Raw genomic sequence first — 14,547 nt, 5'->3', positions numbered from 1 at the left:
TAATATCACACTCTCTCACATATCTGGGTATCAAGCTACATAATAACCCACAAAAGGATTTACGACCTAAACATAACGGATAAATGTAAAACTTTATCCATCCAACTTCAAAACTGGAACGACCTGCCACTGGGACTATCTGGTCGGATTAACCTAGTGAAAATGACAACGTTGCCTAAGATAATATACCCCTTGTTGATGCTGCCCTTTCTTATGACCAAAAGAGACTTAGCACATCTTTCCAAAGCTATAACCACCTTTATCTGGAGAGGGAAAAAGCCTCGCATAGCAGCAGACAAACTTAATCAACCCTACCTTAGTGGAGGTCTGGGCCTCCCAAATTTAAAACTGTATAACTGGGCGACATTGGCGAGACTGATAACGGACTGGCAACTCAACACCGCTCATTTTTATAAACCACGGCTAGAGGAAGCAGTGTGTGCTCCTTTGGCTTTGGCATACTTGCCCTACACAACAGTGAAAGTTGCTCCACAACACATCAGTAACAGCCCCCTATATACAGATCCCTTGCGAGTATGGAGTTTAATCAATAAACACATGGGAATCACATTCCCTACACCTAAATTTATACCTCTGGTTGGCAATCAGGACTTCCCAGCAGGTAGTGACTGTGAACCGTTTCGTATCTGGTACTCTGTAGGGATTAAAACGGTAGGTGACCTGTTGAACCCTTTATTGCACTCAATTAGATCTTTTCAGGAGCTGAGAACTAGATTTCAGATCCCACATAAACATTTTTACGCATATCTACAGGCAAGACATATCTCTGAGCTCCAGAGGAATAATCCAGAGTTCTGGAACATCTCACCCTTTGCCGTCTCACACACTTTGTTTAATATAGGAATCTTTACCATCTCTGATTTTTATAAACGCTTATTAAAACATAAAGAAGAGGTACTACAAGCAAACATGGCGACCTCCGATTGTCACTTTTGCTCCTTCAATACAACAACAAATTCTCAGACCATTTATACAGCATGAGGTTATGTTAGCAGCCATATTGAGGGGGGAGTGGCAGGATGTGAGTATCCCTTTGGGAATTTTAGACGGAGACGGGATATCTGAGGAGATGCTTTTCTGATCCCTACTAATACCAGACTGACAATATGACCTAGGAAAGCGGGAGGCAGAGCAGAGTTTCCCCCTTCCCCCATTTTTTTTTTTTTTTATAATGTTTAATGTGTTAAGGTTAATTAATATGTTAAATTTATTAGGTTATTGATGTTGGAAAAAATAAGAGAATTCTAAGAGACGGGGTGATCCCATACATTTTGACAGACTCCTAGAACCAGCGAAAAACACTCCTCCACTAACAAGGAGGAAGTCAATCAAAACCTTGCACTCCCCCGATATGAATAACATGAGGAAACAAATGTCTATTCTGATGAAGACTGACAGAAACCTTAGGGTAAGATTCCCCAAAAAAGGAAGAACCTCTTCCCATATGGACGAGGAGAAAAAAACCCTCAGAAATATCCTTAATAGAAGGGAGACCACAATAAGGAAGAATGTATTGCAAAATACGATGTAGAAAAAACAATGTACAGATGAAATAGGTCCTTGAATAAGAATTCAAAGACCACCTCCTGTACAGGTACAAAGGAAACTCAATGCAACCCCTGAAGGATAAATCTAACCCCAAAAAGGAGCAAGGAATCGACTTGCCAGCCCTGCCGCAGGCAGCGCCCTAGCAAACACAACTGAACACCTGGAAGATCAATAAGCCTCTGGAAACGGAACACAAATAGAAATCAAAAACTGCTTACGAAATCACATACCAGAGAAAGGAACTACAACTGGTATCCATCTGCAACCTTCCGCTTGCTAAGCAGCAAAGCTAACCAACAGGCTATGTTGGCTGCCCCTTCGAACAAGAACTAGCTAGACAAGCCCTTCTCCAGCTCATTCTAGAGGGGAAGAATAATACTCCAGGATCCAGAAGAGAATCAGGACAATTTATCGACAAAAAGAGAGGGAGTCCTCCACACCTAAAGTAGGTGATGAGATAACCAGGTACGAGCTGAAGGAAGTACCGAAACCCTTCAGAAAAAAAACTCTCGGCTAGGACCAAGCAACCCCTTGCAATTTTCCCCTGGAAGAAAAGATTTCAAGAAGCAAGAGACCCTGACCCGGTAGATCGTTGCAACAAGGGAACTCTCATGGTAGCGAAGCCTCTAAACTGCGACTATGAACTTATGGGCAAAAATGGAGCAAAAGTCTCAGACGCCCACTCCAGAAAGGATTGAGCCATCCTCTAAAGAGAGAGACATGGTCGAAAAGAAGAAGGTTAAAATAGATCTCCCAGAAAATAAAAATTAGGAAAAAATGCAACTAGGCATCCAACCCATTGGGGAGCGCTCCTAAGTGTATACTACTAAAAGCGTATGTGGATATTAATTACTATAAGATGTACAAATAGAAATATAATCAAAAAACACAACCATATATCCCTAAACAAATATTTACCAAAAATAACCAGACAAAATAGGATAAAAAGATAAAATAAAATAGTGATAAAATCTTGAGTCCAATATTGTGGCTGCTCTCTGGTGAAGGATGGTCATTCCCTGGGAAGCGAAATTCTGAAGAAAAAAGACAAAGGCGCCAACATGGTCTAGTACCATCAGACAAGTAGATATTAAAATATAGAAGAATGGGTACTCACAAACGCAGCGCACCCAATGGTACTAATGGGGCAGACTGGAACTTTGTAGTGGTCCAGCTCACTGAGAATGGTACACACGGCACATATACACAGACTTGGTCAGCAATACATCAAAGGTGTCTGTAAAAGGGTCTATTGCAACTAAGTTTGCTAGGATAGATGTAGGATAATAAATACACAGTGGGGCGTTAGGATGTCTTCACTATATGTAAATCCCTTAGCACGTATCTCATTTCACATGTATAGAACGACTTGGCAATGTATGGAGGTTGGGCCTCTGTGGGTGTAGGCGCTGACGTCACCAATTCACCTACGTTAGCCTCAAGTGACTGTTCTTATTGGGTGACAACCGTTACACAGCCCTTTTTGAGATAAGTCCTTTTTAGTTGAGTGTAATGTTATGATTGCCATCGCATGTCCAAATCATCACTTTTTAGATGGTAGATGCCGGGGTTTTTTATTATTAGGTATATCGAATGCATCACATTTCCCAGATCTATGTTGTAAGATGACATTTAGTTATGATTAGTCTGATGTATAGGTATATGAACTAATTTTAGAATTATTATTATTATTATTATTATAAATTCACTCAATGCAGCATTTTATTTTATGTATATATTATATGTATATTTTGTATTAGCATAACTTTTTGTATGCATATATACTTCTTGCTGCTATCTCGCAGTTATGTTTGTATGATGGCACAGATAACATATTAATCAGGATTCTGGGCTAAATACTCTCCGATTGGGTCAGCTTCATTACAAATTTATGCACAGATTTGTTTTTCATTTGTTATATATATATATATATATATATATATATATATATATATATATATATATATATATATATATATATATATATATATATATATATATATATATATATATATTTTGTTATCATCACCGCTGACGCAGGGTTGACATGATGGCTTTTGTTTTTAACAAAATGTTGTTGTTCACCTAGATGGGAGTATACTTTAGTCATCATGGCAACCCTTGCAACAGCATTATACTCTCAGCTGTTGATAGTCACTAATTAACCTATCATTGATTAAGATAGCTTTGTTAAATAGCAAGTGTATCAGTCATTTTCACACTGAATAGCCTGAGGAAACAGCCCCTGAGAGGCTGAGAAACGCGTTGCTTTGTTTTTAAATAAAGATATCTGTTTTTATGATACACTTGCTGCTGTGTGGATTATTTTCAAGCCGGTTCATAGATTTTTGGTGAGGATTCTGTTTGCCAAGAGAGTGGTCTACTGAGAAGTCCCAGCTTGCTGTTACTGCACCGGGAGGTGCAGTACTTTCTGTAAGTGTGACCTTATATTACCTTTACACTTGATTGGACTGTACTAGGCTATGGTAGCCCTTTTCTTTTTGTAACCTTTTACAGACACCTTTGATGTATTGCTGACCAAGTCTGTGTATATGTGCCGTGTGTACCATTCTCAGTGAGCTGGACCACTACAAAGTTCCAATCTGCCCCATTAGCACCATTGGGTGCGCTGCGTTTGGGAGTACTCATTCTTCTATATTTTAATATCCACTTGTCTGATGGTACTAGGCCATGTTGGCGCCTCTGTCTCTTTTTTCTTTAAAATAGATCTCCTCAGAATTTAAGAAAACTGCCACAGCAGGATTCAAACTCCAAGCCTACAGCTTGCTAGGATGGGAAACTAATCCCTTAGGCCAATTAGTCCTGCGGACCTCAGCTGAGAAACTCTGCTTTCTCAGATACACATTCAAACAACTCTGGCTAGTCAGATCAACGGATGATTGTAAGGAACATCCGTTCCGGAAGAGCCCGCTCAGAGAATGTATTGCTGCCAAGAGCCGTAGTGGGCCTCCGCCCACCACCTAATTCGAAACCCTCCCGTCTACGCAGGAGGAACTCACTAACTCAGAAATAATCCACTCAGCAAGAGGTCCCGACTGGCATGGACCCAGAAGACCAGTCCTCAGAGCAAAATGCTTGACTGAACCCAAGGAAGATTGGGAGGAATCCTGATCCACATACCCCAGAAAAACCACTCTCTCCCTGCTGACAGGTAAGATACCAAGCCAAAACTGCCCAAGGGAACTAGAAGAAAAATCCCCAACACCAGGAGATCTGGACCGAACACTGGAGAACGATTCCCCAACCGGAAATAATAATAAAAAAAAAAAAAAAGACAGCTAAGAGAGTCAAAAACCCAAAGAAATGTCGAAGACTCTGCCTGGGCTAAATCCATCACCCCCACCACAGCGCCCACAAAGGCCTGAAGGTGAATTTGAGGGCAGAACCTGATGAAGTAATTCTAACTTTGTAAGTTGTAAAGCAAAGAGCATTTGTGACTGAAAAACCAAGCGGCATCCAAAGGATTCAACCTGGTGCTAACACCAGAACTCGGTCAAGGTCCACCTCTGATGATGGAACCGGCAGGAAGCAAGTCCCAAAAGGTCTACTAACAGATGCTGGAAAACCCAGGACTGCCACGACTCAGGAGCCATCTCAACACCTAAAAATAGGCTACTGCCACATTAAACCAATATCCAAAAACTTAGGATCAAAATGCGGTTCCGGAAGAAAACGGTCCCTAAGAACCAAACCAGCTTAAACAAGGATGTTTTAAATGGGCATCCAGCATCAGCAGCTGGATTTGAACCAACAACCTTTGAGTTGCAAAGCCACAGAGATAACCACCAGGCTATACTGTACTGCTTTAGACAGGAAGGATATCCTTCTTCCTAAATCCAGGTAGAGAGAACTGTGTATTCTCTCTGAACAAAGAGATCTAATAAGCTCTGCTTAAAAAATAAAAAAATTCGGACCCAAAAAGGACGGGAAACCTCTCCCCTTTAATGGGCCAGTCACCAACATTGTAATGACACTGCGAAGAGTACCAGGGCAAGACTCCAAAAGTCACCTAGTCCAGCAAGATGGAACGAAAAGCTCAACTCCGGCATCTAGGACCCCTGAACCCATATGATCCAGCATCAAGTGCCCATCCAGAAGAACCTAAGACGACAGGTCCTGCCTGTCCTCCGGGATAGATGAACCTTTTCTGTCTGGACCATAATAACTAGAATGAGCTCCTTCTCCAGAGTAGAAGGGAAAAACAGACTTCACTATTACCCAAAACAGGTCCTGCCCGTCATCAAGGGTACGACACGTCTGTCATAAAACACAAACAAAATCTTAAGTTCCAGCAGTGCTAGGAACTGAGAATAAACAATAAAGAAAATAAGCTCTGAGGTTTATATTTTCATCTCTATAAAGATGAGGGAATCATCACCCCTGAATAGAGACCTAGAAGCTTCCACCGAAAGACACCATCCATCACAATCCTCAAAGTCGATATAACCAGGAACGACCCAAGTGACGAAACTCCAAAAGGAGAGTTTCCACAAGAACCCCGAGGTCTTAAAACAAAAACTATCCGAAACGGATTAGAAAGGAAAATCGTTAAAGGGAAAGTCACCAGAATTTTTGTTGTTTAAAAAGATAGATAATCCCTTTATTACCCATTCCCCAGTTTTGCAAAATCAACACTGTTATATTAATACACTTTTTACGTCTGTGACTAACTTGTATCTAAGCATCTTCAGACCACCCCTAATCACATGACTTTTAGTTATTATCTATTGACTTGCATTTTAGCCAATTAGTGCAGTGTCTGCCACTAGCCACAGGCGTGATCACAATGCTATCTATATGGCCTACATGAGCTTGCTCTCCCCTGCTGTGAAAAGTAAATAAAATAGAGGCGGCCTTCAAGGGCTTATAAATTATCATATGTGCCTTCCTAGGTTTGCTTTCAACTAGAATACCAAGAGAACAAAGAAAAATTGTTGATAAAAGTAAATTGGAAAGTTGTTTAAAATGACATGCCCTATTTGAAAAATTGAATGTCCCTTTAAACACACAAAAGGGACTTCAAAAGGGTGTGCAAAACGAACAGGTCCTGCCTGTGTATAATACAAACCCCCCATAGAGCTCGGGACTGGGATTCTATAACTATATACATATAGACGATAAAGAAGAGGATCCAACCCTCTCCCCTTGTGTAATCTAGATTATCTGATATAGACGGATCAGGACTGGGAACCTCTAACATCGCCAAAATCTCTTTCAGAAGTAAAAGCAGGTGTGCTAATCTAAGTCTAAATGCCAAATCCTCCTCAGTCGGAGGAGTCAAATCAGGCGAGTCCAACCCCAGAGGTTCTACCTCTGAAGCCTCAGAGGGAACCGCACCCCCAGATGACTGATCTGGCACAATCGTCATTTTACACGACGGCCCATGTGTAGAAGAGCACGGATTAACCCTTCGCTTGCCCGTAGGAGGAAGAGGCAAACTCGCTAAAGCCATAGAGATGGCCATGCGAAAACATGCAGTAACCTCCGGTGCAAAAAAGTCTCCCTCAGACGAAGGAGTAATGGCACTTAGGGGAACTGCATGTGTAGGATAAGATTCTAGGGAACGCACCTCACGGAACGAGGAATCCTCAGAGATAGACGGCTCAGTGGTTTCTAACATCTCAACATTGCTTGAAGAGAACACCCTATTGCGGCATATGGAACATAATTGAGCAGGCTGGTCTACCCGGTCCTCCTCACAACATACGCAGATATCAAAATCTGTATCAGAGGAATCCTCTAGAATATCAGAATCCTCCATAATTCTAAATAAGAGCTTTGGACAAAACAACTGGCACCTTAAACCCACAATGGCTGGGGCACTCACCAACACCTATGACCCAGATAGGTAGAGAAATTAACTCTTTTCTGCAGCCACTCGGTCAGGAATTGGAAACAAGACGTGACTACTCCCAGTCACATGGTGCCTCATGCAGGACCGCCCTTGCTAAGGAAAAGCACGCCAGCTTAATAAAACTGTGCAGCTCTATAACCTGTATGTTCCATATCAGCCTAAGAGCCAAAATGTCTCCTACACATACCCAGTCAAAATCACAAACATGATTAAAAAGACCCCACTGTTCAATAATCCCCCTCAGGAGATATTAACCCTTGATTCCATAAAGATAAAGCAGTCCCACTGAGACCCTGTCTTCTATCATTAACATGTGTGTATAAAATGAAACAATCTTACCGGAATCCAATCCGTGGAACAGCAACACGGTTCTTCAAGTTTGACAGATAGTAGCAGCGCCTTTGACATGGAATTGAGTGAAGAAAGCAACGCTGATTGCTTATAGGAGCTGTTAATCAGAGTCTAGATGGTTTTGCAGAAAGACTCTCCCTCATCTCCAGACTCTAACTTTCATCAATGCTCTTACTGAGAGGCTGACAAGACTACTTAAAACTCCAGTTCCATCCCGAAGGGCAGATACCCTTCATAAGGAACTACTCTGAAAAAACTTCCAACACTTCTCTGCCAACCTCCTGTGATAAAAGGCAAAGAATGACTGGGGGATGAGGGAAATGGGAAAGGTATTTAAGTCTTTGGCTGGGGTGTCTTTGCCTCCTCCTGGTGCCCAGGTTCTGTATTCCCACAAGTAAGGAATGCAGCTGTGGACTCTCCCCGTATTAAGAAGGAAATAACTGTTTACTAATCAGCTGATTATTTCATTTGTGCTCCAGTTCAGATATCATCAGAATCTGGCCTGTTAGGGAGCATGAGGACAGGTTGGCTTGCCCCTCGGGACAGATTGCTCACTGGTTTATAGAAGCAAATCCTTTAGTTCTGTTGGTGGGAAAAGACAAGCCCCCACTTTTTTTATATGGATTGTGGAAGCCACTTCCTTTAAATAAGTGGACTAATCAGATCTAGTATAAAAGGTTTCATTTGTAAGCGGCGATCAATATCTTTTGTGGCTAAACAAGATCTACCATTGTGTGATTGCAAAAAGATTCAGTTCTCTGCATCTGTGTCACATTATATCACATGATCTATGGTAACAGAAAATGCCTATATAGCATTTATTAAAAGGCACAGTACAACAGTAAAACAGTTTTGTTGCTATTTTTAATGAAAAACATTTGTTTCTTGACGGCTCCTCTATAAAAAGGATATCAAAGTCATTGTTTCTTTGCGAAAACAGGACATTTTAAATGAATATGAAAGTAAAAAAATTAAGCTTTCACGGGTCAGATAGAGCATGCACTACTGGGAGCTAGCTGGCGATTGGTGGCTGCACATATATGCCTCTTGAGATTGGCTCACTTGATGTGTTCAGCTAGCTCCCAGTAGTGCATTGCTGAGTTAAATATCATAATGCAAGCGCAGTGCAATAAAATCCTTTAACACAGGGTGGGTTTTTTTTTTTTACTTTTATGTCTCGTTCATAGTTCATATTTTGGAAAAAATCATGTATTCTTGTGTTCAAAGTTTGTTTTTATCTGGTTGGTCGAATCTGTCCACAAATGGATATGTGGGAGCCGTCCTCATCAGCCAGTGAGCTTCTATTAAACAAACATGCACTTACTGTTCTTTTCAAAGTAATTATTTTAAACGTTTAAATCTACTGACATTCAATATTATTGCATTTTTTAATTTTGCATTTGTGCAATCAATTCTTTTATATTTAATGGTAGTTTAAGTTTAATGGTCAATGTCGAAATAATCCAAATTACATTTGATTTTCTAGTCAAAACTGAAGTTACGGAAAAACATTGAGGAGGACAGTCACAGAGGTGACACGGAAGTAAGTATCCATTTAAACACATGAATGAACGCTCACTTTTCTTTTAATAGAATTTTATACAAAGTATTGCACTATTTTTTGCAGAAAAGCCACAGAGGACAAAGGTTTTTCCACGCAATAGCTCAGGAGATGTATCATAAAAGATATGCCAGGAAATCTCACAACCAAAGCCAGGTACGACAAAACCACTACACAAAAAATGTGCGACTTAAAGGGACAGTAAAGACCTTGTATTACAAGACATTTCTGTTGTGTTGCTACAGAATAACATATCAGCTAAGTCTTAAAGGGACACTAAACCCAAACATTTTTCATTCATGATTCAGATAGAGCAGCAATTTTAAGATACTTTCTAATTTACTCCTATTATCAAATTGTCTTTGTTCTTTTGGTATCTTTATTTTATAAATCAGGAATGGAAGCTTAGGAGCTGGGCCATTTTTGGTTTAGCACCCCTAGATAGCGCTTGCTGATTGGTGGCTACATTTTACACACAACTAAGCATTTTATAAACAAATCTGAAGGCGTTTAATCTTCCTTTAAATATTATATATAAAAAAATCAATTTAAAAAGGGAAAAAAATCAAAATGATGGTACAATGCTATAACTGGACAAAAAAAAAAAAAAGTAGAAAGAGATGGCCAGGAGACCTTTCTAGTGTGCTTACATGTATAGCTAAACTGTAGGATTAATATTTATAAAGTATTAGAGATTCTTTATTTTATTTACAAATACTTTCACAAACTCTGCACCTGGAAAGCTATTGCATGCATCTACTACTCCCTTCTGCAGAAAACCATTTCATTTGATAAATTATTATTAATACCCCTTATTTTGGTATTCCTCGATTTAAAAGTGACATGAAACCCAAGACGTTTCTTTCATGGTTCAGAAAGAGCATTCAATTATAAACAACTTTCCAATTTATTTCTAGTTTGCTTTGTTCTCTTGGTATCCTTTGATGAAAAGCATACCTAGGTAAGCTCAGGAGCAGCTATGCACTACTGGGAGCTAGCTGCAGATTGGTGATTGGTGGCCACGCATATGTGCCTTGTTATTGTCTCACCTGATGTGTTCAGCAGCTCTTTCAACAAAGGAAACCAAGAGAATGAAGAAAATTAAAATTAGAAATTTTTTAAAATGTATATGCCCTATCTGAAACAAAGAAAAATTCTGCATTTCATTTACCTTTAAAGGGACAGTCTACCATAGAATTGTTATTGTTTTAAAAGATAGATAATCCCTTTATTACCCATTCCCCAGTTTTGCATAACAAACAGTTATATTAATATACTTTTTACCTCTGTAATTACCTTGTATCTAGGAACCTTCTTCCAGCCCCCTGATCACATGACTGTGACTGTTTATTATCTATTGACTTGCATTTAGTATTGTTTGGTGCTAGATCTTAAATAACCCCCTGTGCCTGAACACAGTGTTATCTATATGGCCCACGTGTACTTTCTGTCTCTGTGTTGAAAAGATTTAAAAAGCATGTGATAAGAGGCAGCCCTCAAAGGCTTAGAAATTAGCCTAGACTGTCCCTTTAAGAAAAATGCTTTCCTCCTGAACTGTTCTAAATGTGTTAAGGAGCTTTTCATTATTGTATTATCCCTTGCAGATAATTATGTCCCCTGCAAAGATACCAAAGAGACACCAATCCCCAGCTAGTTCTTAGAAGAGCATAGCATATGTAAATATGATTTTCAACAAATGATTCCAAGTGAATAAAGTAAAGATAGTCCTAGAAGTGAATTTAAAAGGGTCCTAAAATAACATGCTCTATCTGAATCAATAATGATTCATTTTGCCTTTCATGACCCTTTAAATCCCTTACCGTGTTTGAAGTTTTGTAACTCCAGTCTAAAGTATATTAAAGGAACGTTATAACTAGGGCTGCAACCAGTAAATCGGTAAGATTGATCATAAAAATAGTTGCCAAAGAATCTCATTATCAATTAGGTGGTCAGCGATTAGTTGGTTAATTGCACAGCACCAGCTGCTTCAATCCGATGAATTCCTACACATGGTATTGTGCAAACATTTTTATTTATTCATTTTTTTTCTATCCGATTAATCGGATGATTATTGTCCGATTAATCAGATAGAAAAAAAAAAAATTCCATTTTTTTTGCACAATCTTAGTTGCAGTAGATCATCAGATTAAAGCAGTTGGTGCTGTGCAACTGACCAACTAATCGCTGACCATCTAAGTGATAATGAGATTTGTTGACAACTATTTTTATGATCAAACTTACTGATTAGTTGTTGCAGCCCTAGTTATAACACAGTGTGCCGCTCTAGTAGCTTGTTTATAAGCAGCCCTAACTGACCACAGCTGATGATAAAAGGCATTAGGGAAACCTAAGTTACAACATGGTAATGCCTATTGCTTTATAGGAGACTAAAACATTGCAGTTATTTCTATCAATATTTAAATATAATTTATAAAATAAACTTATTCTCAGCCTAATCTTTACACATATCTCGCTATATTAAGATAATGCTGACATTTGGTTATAGAATGTGCTCCACTCTACGGAGTGTGGGAAATACTGTGGCAGTGATGTCACAGCTCTGCTGCAGTAGCCGCATTATAACTTTTTATCTAACCTTTGAATTATTGCATCAAACCCCACTGGTGGGTCAAGTTCAAGGCTATAACCAGGGTAGAAGGTCAGTTATCACTATCACACCTCATTTACTAATTGCGGCAGTGTTACAGTGCCAAGAAACGTAGGTGTTTATAGGTGTAGGTAGGGGCACTGGTCCCCCTTAATTATGGCTGCCCCCCCCAAAGCCCATATATAGGTGAACACTTCACCATTACATCTGCAGATCATTGGCACTGACAATTATTAGGGGCCCCTCTACTTTGACTGTGGAACCCTTTGTGTCCCATATACAGTTGCTGCAGACAACACTAGCAAGAAGGCGAGAGGTCTTCTCCCCACACAAAAAGGCGGAGTTTCAGTCTTTGTGCTTCTGTCTGGTGTGTATACATATATACACACACACACACACAAAACACGGGTGGGGTCAGCACTCTCAGGCTGGACCGGGTACACATCCTATGACCCTGCAACATGCACAGCCCTGGGTGCAAACCAGCACTCTCAGGAAGCTGCACTGTCACCAGAGTCACAGGCAGTTAACCCCAGTCAGGCCTAGGTGCAAGGCCCAAACAAGGAAAATTACGAAAAATAATACATTAATATAACACACAGAAAAAGTCCAGCACTCACTCACAAGCTCTCAACTAAAAAGCAGCAATGGAAAAGTTAGTTACCGCATCTGGCCAAATGGGAAAAGCCCAGGTACCTCGTCAAGGTCTCCTCCAAAAAAAAACCTGGGTCCCCAAACAGCCACACAATGCAGGCTCACAATCAAACAACTGTGAAAAAATGGAGGGTGCACAGGCTTATGTAATCTCCCCAAACATATATACACACACACACATACTGTGTGTGTGTGTGTGTGTGTGTGTGTGTGTGTATGTATATATGTATATATATATATATATATATATATATATATATATATATATATATATATATATATATATATATATATATATATATATATATAGTGCCAATCGCTGGTGAATGCTTCTCGGGTAAGACAAGATATTCATATTTACCAGACAAATTCTGGAGAAAGAGCTTGTACTTTGCAGGTGTTTATGAAAAGGGAATGTTTCTATTTGTCTTAAAGAATGATTTTTTTTACTTTTTTCTGTAGCACGTAATCGAGGAGGACATCTACCAAAACACAAGCTAGACATATTCAAAGGATTATGGGCGTAAGATACTGTAATTCTAAATTAAACTGTTATACCATTTGTCTCTGAGGAATAAAATGAAACAGAGAGAAAAAAAAAAAAAATATAGAAGAAGATGCTCGACAAATAGTTTATTCTGGAGATGAGGAATTTCAGTGTCTACTGCTTTACATAAGACAATTACCTCACGAGAAGTTTTAAAGACAACAAATTGTAAACTATATTTTTGGAAACAATTTTTTTTCCCACTTCAGAACTACCTAATGTAAAAATAAAAGCTTTAAAATGGCATCTACACTCCCTCTAAAAGCGAACACCCGGCACTACCTAAACCGCACCACCAGCAACAGGAAACATTGCTCATACTGAGGGCAACATAGGATCTTGTATTCTCAAACTTGAGTAGAATTTTTAGAATCCATTAACTGTTTGGTCATCTTTGCCTGCCTAGCTGTAATGTACAGGTTTACAAGTATTCTTGCATATTCTTACATCTCCAGTTGTGCTGGAAAGTTATTTAAAGGGACACTCAATCAAAATTAAACTTTCATTATTCAGATAGAGCATGCCATTTTTTTTTTTTTTAAATATTTATTTATAAACCAACATGAGTACAAAACACAAGATCCGCCACGCAGGGCTTAGTGTGATAGTGTGATACCCTATTACAAAAGAAATTGATACATTTATCTTAACTAAATAATAATGATAGTACATATCTTTTGTTAATAAATGAATACATATTATACTCAATGAAGGTATTTTCTATTTATTTTATGCATTTAATTGAAAAAAGAGAAGGGGGAAAAGAGAAAAAAAAAAAAAAAAAAGAAAAACAACTATATTCATTCAATTAGTAAACAGTTTACTTCAGAGTCAGTTTCATATTCCTCAATTAAATTATCAAGGAAAGGGAGATATGTATAACCACAATATGGGGAGAGGAGAAGAGGAGAGGGAAGGCGGGAGGAGAGAGAAGGAAAAAGAAGAGAGAAAAAAAAAAAAAAAAAAAAAAGGAGACTTAATTATTACCATGTGCCAAGAATTACCAGTTCTGAGTTCCTGAAGGGATATATCAAAAAGTAAATTTCACTAGGTGGCAGATCTTTAATAAATGGTGACCATTTCAAAAATAATTTTCTGATATCTCGGTCATTATTTGGGTCTGTATCTATTTGTTCCAAGATGTATTGCTTTTTTAAAAAATTCTTAGTTTCTGTTATGCTAGGAGGATTTGTCTTTTTCCATTTACTAAAAATGAGATATCTTGCTGCTAAAATAGTTATGTTGATAATTCTCTTTATATTTTCCTCATTCAATTGAAACAGAAAAACTATTATTTCTAGAGATAGTATTATACGGGAAGGAGCTATTATCTTGTTTAACCAAAATTCAATCTTTAACCAGAAGTTCCTGATTTTTGGGCA

General features: G+C 38.8%; 2 protein-coding genes across 4 annotated transcripts in view; one reads left to right on the top strand and one right to left on the bottom strand.

Moving 5' to 3' along the window:
• Window positions 1–13,681, top strand: part of IGSF6 (immunoglobulin superfamily member 6) — a 47,204-nt gene extending 33,523 nt beyond the window's left edge. The window contains exons 4-6 of the mRNA XM_053694860.1: window positions 9,282–9,338; window positions 9,423–9,512; window positions 13,081–13,681. Of these exons, the coding sequence (XP_053550835.1) occupies window positions 9,282–9,338; window positions 9,423–9,512; window positions 13,081–13,119 (186 nt within the window). The 3' untranslated portion in view covers window positions 13,120–13,681. The remainder of the gene's footprint in view (window positions 1–9,281; window positions 9,339–9,422; window positions 9,513–13,080) is intronic.
• The window catches only part of METTL9 (methyltransferase like 9), a 107,958-nt gene that overhangs the window by 57,008 nt on the left and 36,403 nt on the right, over window positions 1–14,547 (bottom strand). The window lies entirely within an intron of this gene.

The sequence above is a fragment of the Bombina bombina genome, chromosome 11 (genome assembly GCF_027579735.1).
Source record: "Bombina bombina isolate aBomBom1 chromosome 11, aBomBom1.pri, whole genome shotgun sequence".
Classification (NCBI taxonomy): Eukaryota; Metazoa; Chordata; class Amphibia; order Anura; family Bombinatoridae; genus Bombina; species Bombina bombina.
This window is presented reverse-complemented; position numbering and strand designations above follow the sequence as displayed.